This window comes from Garra rufa, chromosome 17, assembly GCF_049309525.1.
Source record: "Garra rufa chromosome 17, GarRuf1.0, whole genome shotgun sequence".
Lineage (NCBI taxonomy): Eukaryota > Metazoa > Chordata > Actinopteri > Cypriniformes > Cyprinidae > Garra > Garra rufa.
In genome coordinates, this window is record NC_133377.1 from 18940971 (window position 1) to 18949288 (window position 8318).

General features: G+C 36.9%; 1 protein-coding gene across 1 annotated transcript; it reads left to right on the plus strand.

Annotated features, from left to right (window-relative positions):
- The first annotated feature begins 1184 nt into the window (after window positions 1-1184).
- LOC141289593 (CCHC-type zinc finger nucleic acid binding protein-like) lies at window positions 1185-7983 on the plus strand. The gene is made up of 5 exons (XM_073821736.1): window positions 1185-1272; window positions 2350-2461; window positions 2532-2597; window positions 6620-6818; window positions 7009-7983. The coding sequence occupies exons 2-5, from the start codon at window positions 2353-2355 to the stop codon at window positions 7124-7126; spliced, it is 492 nt and encodes a 163-aa protein (XP_073677837.1). The 5' UTR covers window positions 1185-1272; window positions 2350-2352; the 3' UTR covers window positions 7127-7983.
- Window positions 7984-8318: the final 335 nt, after the last annotated feature.

Below are 8318 nucleotides of genomic sequence, written 5' to 3' on the forward strand. Positions count from 1 at the left end.
GGTTTTACTTAAAGGAGTAGTTCACTTTCAGAACAAAATTGTACAGATAATGTACTCACCCCCTTGTCATCCAAGATGTTCATGTCTTTCTTTCTTCAGTCGTAAGAAAATTATGTTTTTTGAGGAAAACATTTCAGGATTTTTCTCCACATAATGGACTTCTATGGTGCCCCTGAGTTTGAACTTCAAAAAATGCAGCTCCAAGGCTCTAAATCATCACAGCCGAGGAAAGAATGGTCTTATCTAGCAAAATGATTGGTTATCTTCTAAAAAGAAATACAATTTATATACTTTTTTTTTTTTTTTTAACTCAAATGCTCATCTGGTCTAGCTTTGTGTGTACTCTGTGTAGAGATTAAAAAGTATATAAATTGTAAATGTTTTTAGAAAATAACTTATCGTTTCGCTAGATAAGCCCCTTCTTCCTCTGCTGGGATCATTTAGAGCCCTTTGAAGCTGCATTTTGGAAGCTCAAACTCGGAGGCACCATAGAAGTCCATTATATGGAGAGAAATCCTGAAATGTTTTCCTCTAAAAACAACATTTCTTTAGAACTGAAGAAAGAAAGACATGAATTTCTTGGATGACAAGGGGGTGAGTACATTATCTGTACATTTTTGTTCTGAAAGTGAACTACTCCTTTAGGTCTAACTTAAAAATATATATAATAATACTTTGGCTACCTAACGTTACATAGATTTGATTCTAGCGAACTGATCGAGGATCAGCAGTTAGAGCTTGCTTTCTCCGCGAACAGAAATAGGAAGCTGATAGCCAAATAGCAAATTTAGTAAGATATGATTCTGATACATTAATTATGATTTTGGACGCATTAAACAAATTAGTGAACGGCTTTGCACCGGAACTGCTGGTTAAAATAACTCTGCCAGTTTGAGTTGTGCCTTATAACTGGACTCTGATGTTTTATAAAGGTACCACATGTTGTGTTTGAAATAGTCCACCACCTGTGTGAATAATAACAAACTAGATCACTCGACAGTGACAGAATGCAAAATGCTAATATTCCCTACTAAGCATTTTCAACAGCGTTGTTGCTTTTGGGCAGGACCAGAGCCATAGCGTAGCTTCTCGATCAGTGATTGGTCAGAATGGAGGGGTGTCTCCAGGCATTCGATCCTCATTGGTCAGCCCGCTCTGAATCGGGATCTCTTATTGGCTACTGTATCTGTCGCTCAGTGGATTCATGCGCAGTGTTGAAGGGAGGAGTAAACAGCAGTGAGTCACAGCTAACAGGCTAGTGTTCTGCTATAGGTGAGTACACACATTATTAGCGATAAACACACATTTCCAACGGATTTTGTTCGTGTTAACTGCACGGTCCGTTACAAATTTAACGCTGGTTGTGATTGTGTTCGCCAAAGGGTTCGTGTGTTCACCGAGTGTGTGTTTAATCACGTGCGTTAAGCTAGCTGAGGCCTGCGTGAGCTCGTGCCTGCGCGGGAAAGTCTCATATAAATACACGTGCACATGTGCGATTGCAAAAATGTAACCCACAGCAGTTCGTAAATAAACACATCGCGGCTAAATAGTGATAAATTTGAGTGCATGTGTGAGATTTGTGTGTGGAAACGCGTGATGAGGCCCAGTGTTGAGTTTCTATGGCTGTGGAGCATGTAACGTTACATGTGACTTTCCTTCAATCATCTGTCATTTAAACCTTATACATTTGTGAACACAAACTGGATTAATCTTGAGGATTTCATATGCATCCTGTGCTAGCGTATCTCTAGTGAAAGCAATTTTATTTATATACAGCATTTCCATAGACTGGTATATGATTTGATTCTCAGTACAGGTGCTAAACCACTATGTAGATGGTTTGCATTTCATTAAATCTTTTAAAATTCAGTTATGAGTGTTTGTAGTTGTTTCCAAATGAGAACCCTGTTCATTTTAGTTGGATTTGATAGTCTTTAGCAGTAGCCTTGGTGCTAGGACACATGTGCCATGTGCTATCAGCATTCCTATTTACAGTAACCTAGACCCTATATATGAGATTGGAAAGTATATGTAATGGCTTCAATAATAAGTCATAAGTGTGCTAGCAAACTCACACTACGAAGTTAAATCTGAGTGATTGTTCCAAAAGTATGGTGTCTAACATGAGTTTTCACTTCTTTGAGGATGGTATGCATGGTATATGCAATGTTTAATTGTCATTAAAATTAAAATCTTAAACCAAGTTATTTGGTAATGTTAGTCTTTGCAGCTTGATATCAACTCATCCACATTGTAACTGTGTAAAGAGGTCTTTCAGGCTTGCAGTGAGCCCTCTGTGGTTTGTATAATGAAATCAGTTTGTGAAAATTTTTGAATTTATCTCCACAGAAAATGGACATGAGTACCAGTGAGTGCTTTGGATGTGGCCGCTCCGGTCACTGGATCAAGAATTGTCCTAATGCCGGTCGAGGTCGTGGCAGGGGCCGGGGACGAGGAAAGGGTAGGCCTTCTTGAGTTATTTTAATAATAGTACAGATGCAGTCTAACTAACTTGCTGTTTCTCTCTGTAGATCTGTTCTGTTACAGGTGTGGAGAGCAGGGCCACATCGCGAGAGATTGCGAACAGACTGAGGATGGTAAGATCAGGGCTCTACGCTTACATTTTTGTTAGGAGCACATTCTAAACAATAATCAAAAAATGTGCTTAAAAAATAGCCTTCCCATTACAGGGTGATATTTGACTCCTTAAAGTGATTTACAGGGAACTTAGTTTTTACCTTTTCATATGTTTAATGAAGCTCAGAGGTGGCATGAGTGCAATCAAATTGCATAAATTCATGTTGAGATTAATGTTTTAAATATAAAATTGTGAATACAGAAATATTTAAGTCCCGCTTTACATTAAGTGGCCTTAACTACTATGTACTTATTGTGTACATGTTTTTACATTGTACTTCTTGTAATTTCTGTAATTACCACTGTTGACCCATCCCTTACACCCTAACCCACCCTTAAACCTACCCATGCCACCAAACCTGTCCCTAACCTTACCCATATCCCACCTTAAAGGAGTGGCTCACTTTCAGAACAGAAATGTTACAGATAATGTACTCACCCCCTTGTCATCAAAGATGTTCATGTCTTTCTTTTTTCAGTCGTAAAGAAATTGTTTTTTGAGGAAAACATTTCAGGATTTCTCTCCGTATAGTGGACTTCTATGGTGCCCCCGAGTTTGAACTTCCAAAATGCAGCTTCAAAGGGCTCTAGCAAAATGATCAGTTATTTCCTAAAAAAAAAAAAAAAATTGCAATTTATATACTTTTAACTAGAGGTCGACCGATATTGGTTTTTACCGATACCGATAGCTAGGTTGGACCACACTGGCCGATACCGATTAATTAACCGATAGTTTTTGAAAATGGATACTAAAAGGGAACTAAAATAGTACTCTACTATTTTTTTTAAAAAGTACTAAACCATAATTTGTAAATTAATAAAAATATTAATATTAATTATATATTGATCATTAAAGTTATTTCATAGTTCAGTAATGTTAACAAAATAAACTTCAAAATTTAACAATATATCAGTAAATGTTTAAATTAACACACTCTAACAAGGAACAACACTTCTATTCTACAGTTGGCATCAATCTTAGTTGATGTTACAAATGGGCTCATTGTAAAGGAGTGGGTTTCTTTTTGTTTATATTTGGAATCTCTGTATGTCAGTACTGCCATCTTAAAATTAAGATTCAGTTTAACTACATTTTATATCAAATTTATTTCGTCCAAAATTGACTTAAATTTTTTTTTTTATTATATAAGCAGTACTTTTTAAAACAATAGACAGTGGCTGCTTTAACAGGCTTCAATGAATGCACAAATCTATTTCGATATATCAGATGTTTTGTCCTGTTCTGAAAACATAACTGACTGTGTGTACTGTACATCAGTTTCGTATAAAAAATAATCGAAAATGCAAGTGCATTTAACCGCATCCGCAATCAAGCTTTTTAGGACGAACAAACACAAAGCGCAAGTGAAAGTCTGTCAGTGCGCGAGTTTTGTGCATCTAATAGTACTGCATTACAAACGGCATATGCAGGGAAAAACACAAGCTCATTGAAGAGAGGATTGCGATGCATCAGAAAATCGATTTTTCACCCACCCTTAATGAAACCGGGCAGAAGTGCAGCGCTGCGTTGCACGGACAACTCGCAGGTATCACAAACACACAGGACGCGTCTCGTGTAGTTCAAGCGGAAGTCTAAAACAGTTCATTTAATCACCAAATGGGCAAATTATTACTTGAATGATCAAAAAAACGGATCCGAACCGATAAACAACAGATCAAAGAAAAGAGAAAGAGCGATATATATTGTAGCCATTTAAGATTTTTTTTCTGTTTTACATTGTTTAAATATTATTTGTTTGTGTTTTGTTCCAGTTCAGTATGTTTATTACGAAAGAAGTTTGTGTAATTTGTAAATGTCATAAAGGATGAATTGGACGGCAATAAGCCGGGAGAATTGGAGAGGGTCAGACACAATTTTTTGACCACTTCGTACGTTTTTATTTGTGGAAAATCCCTTCTTAAACGAAATTCGTTTTGTATAATTTTAATGTTAATTTTAAATATATATTTTTGTTGATCAGTTATTAAAATCAAATAAGAACAAGGAAAACTGGCATTGTGCAATAAAGTGTGTAACATGCTTCCTCGGCCTGAAGAAAAGGCTAAAAACATAAATTATATATGTATGCTCTATATGAAGCATACAGACTTTATTAGAGCTACAAAAATAAAAACGTTTCGCTTAAATGCACAATACTCAATCTTCCAGCCCAGGGTCAAGTCTTTATGAACATTACATCATATCTGTCCCAAATCTTTGTTAATGTAAAACTATGAATGGCGCGCTGTGGCGCAGCAGGATTTCTGTCGGCTAAATGAACACAGTTTGCTTTCTCACGTCACGTCTTTAAATCTGCAACTTTGCTGGCTAACAGTATGAGCAGCTGGATATAAACCAATGTAAATATATGGTAACAATCCTGACATTAAGCAGTGGTGTCGGACTTAACCTCTCATACTCTATGACAGCAGAGCGGAGCGTGAGCCGCTTCAGCAAAAAACGCAACCCGGAAAAACTATCAGCAAGGATTTTTGCCGATAACCGATAGTTCCGCCAATCAACTATTGGTGCCGATTAATCGGCAAAACCGATACATCGGTCGACCTCTACTTTTAACCTCAAATGCTCGTCTTGTCTAGCTCTGTGTGTACTCTGTGTAGAGATTAAAAAGTATAAATTATAAATGTTTTTAGTAAATAACTGATCGTTTCACTAGATAAGACTCTTCTTCCTTGGCTGGGGTCGTTTGGAGCTGCATTTTGGAAGTTCAAACTCAGGGGCACCATAGAAGGTCCACTATATGGAGAGAAATCCTGAAATGTTTTCCTCAAAAAACATAATTTCTTTACGACTGAAGAAAGAAAGACATGAACATCTTGGATGACAAGGTTGTTAGTACATTATCTGTACATTTTTGTTCTGGAAGTGAACTACTCCTTTAATAGAAGCAAAAGTGTTTTGCAATGCAATATGATCACATTAAGTACACTTTACTTATTTTTGATGTAAGTACATAATAGTTAAGGCCACCTAATATAAAGTGTGACCAAGATTTAAATGGTAGGTGCCAAGACAATGATTAAATTACTGAATCATATCATTCATTTGATTCATTCGCATGGCTGAGTCATTCAGGAAAAAAGCAAGTGGCTGTCTTTATGAATGGGAAAATGAATCACTAGATTCGTTTAAAAACGCGCATTCATTCGTAAACGAAACACCGCTGTGTTTAAATGGAGATGCACAGCGGCTCAGTTGTGACTTGTTTCAGAATACTTTTGATGACGAAACGGAGCAAAATCAGGCAATAGTGTTATAGTCCGGCAATGTAAGTCACTTAAAGGAGTAGTTTACTTTCAGAACAAAAATGTACTGATAATGTACTCACCCCCTTGTCATCCAAGATGTTCATGTCTTTCTTTCTTCAGTCGTAAAGAAATAGTTTTTTTTTTTTTTGAGGAAAACATTTCAGGATTTCTCCACTATATGGAGAGAAATCTTGAAATGTTTTCCTCAAAAAACATAATTTCCTTACGACTGAAGAAAGAAAGACATGAACACCTTGGATGACAAGGGGGTTAGTACATTATCTGTACATTTTTTTTCTGAAAGTGAACTACTCCTTTAATAATAACTTTTTGTTTAACTGTTGTATTAAATCAATATTTCATTTACAAACTCCCTTAAAAATTATTAAAAGCTATCACTCATCTTAGTTTGCGATTGTTATCAGCAAAGCTCTCTCTATACTGCACAATCAATCTCTTATTTACACTCTCTCTACACTTTATGAAATGATTGGTGAGATATGTCTGATATATTACCCAACGTTTCAAAAACACATAGAAACCTTTGAAGCTCCCCTGAGCGCAAACACAAATATGCTGATCGGGTCAGTCGCACATGGTGCTCCTGAATATTTTTCATAGTTGCACGTAGTAATTTTCAGAGTGAAGATGCTCTGCGTCATTGCATTTCAGTTCTCATTGCTTATTAAAGCTCTTTCTGCTTCGACTACAGCGTGCTACAATTGCCACAGGAGTGGCCACATTTCCAGAGACTGCAAAGAACCCAAAAAGGAAAGAGAGCAGTGTTGCTATAACTGCGGCAAAGCTGGTCATGTTGCACGCGACTGTGACCATGCCAATGAGCAGAAGTGCTACTCCTGTGGTGGGTTCGGACACATCCAGAAATTATGTGACAAGGTGAAATGTTACCGGTAAGTCCCGTCCCATTTGAGTTTGATGGTTTAGAATAGTTAGTTTAGTTTTTGAATAGTTTTGTGTGTAGTACATGCTAAAAAATAGCATGCAAGTTTGTAATGACAGGGACTTTTATGACGGTATAAATTACAGAACAGCTGAAGGGTTTGAACTGAGCCGGAAACTAAAATGCATGTTGATATTCAGGTGTGGAGAGATCGGTCACGTGGCTGTGCAGTGCAGCAAGGCGACCGAGGTGAACTGCTACAACTGCGGCAAGACCGGTCATCTGGCGAGAGAGTGCTCCATCGAAGCATCCGCGTAACTCGTTTCCTCTGTCGCCCCCTCCTTTCCTGATTGATGGTTGTTTCTCTTCTCTGAATCCTCTTCATTGGCCAAAGGCTGGCAAACAGAGGCCTTTCCCAGGCCAGTGAGCAGCTTTGAGTTTTGTTTTTCCTTTATGAAGAAAAAGGGGTAAAAAAAAAAATATCAAATTGCGTTTAAAATGAAATGTTTATTTAGGTAGAGGTGTAACGTATGACGCTTTGTTAAGGGACCCCTTCAGTGCCACTGGTGAAAAGATCCCGCGCCACAGGGAACCTCTGGGCTCACGGAAGTGAACCTTAGATCAAATGTAAGAGAGAAGTCAGGTGAAGGCTCAATTCTGGTGTTTTGTTTTCTTTTGTTTTGTGGTTATATGGAGAAAAGTGAAAGCAGGCTTAAGACCATTGTCATCACAGGAAGTCCATTACGATCTGGTCCCCACAAATGTATGTGTGTCTACTAAGGAAATGTTATATTGGTATATTTGAATTAATTTGTCTTTCAGAAATCATTGTTTTGATTTTTCTTTTTTGTATTTTTATTTCCACAGACTTTTCTTCTGAAAAGTCACGTTTGCGGGTTCGGCGAACAGTGCTTGTTAATGCTGAACGTAACAGAGTAATTTTAGTCCTTTCTACCTTAAATTATCCAGTACAATAGAGAGACGTGAAATTAGCAACAATTTGCGAAAAGAATGTTTTCACAGAAATCAGATATTTTTGTACAATATCACTTGGACTACTGTAAGAATATCATTGCTTGTACTCAGTTTTTAAGTCAGAAGGAAATTGCAACTTAAGTCGTAGAACATAGATATGTAATTTTAAACTGTCAATAAAGTTGGAGGAGGATGAGGAATCTGCCTGCGTTCATTGATTATTATTTTGTATTAGCAGAATATGAAATAGTGGAGTTCCATTTCAAATGGGCTTTTGACATATATATATATATATATATATATATATATATATATATATATATATATATATATATATGAGACACGAGACATTTTGTGTTAAAAAAAAACCACCCGCATTTTATAAGTCAGACCCTACTGGCCCATTTAGTAGCACAAAATGTAGTACACATTTAAACAGGACAGATTTTTCTTGTCTCAGGTTGAAAGTCAAACAATCTATTTGAATTAAGAGCCAAACAGATCTAATTGCATCACAAACTCATGCTGTTTCATC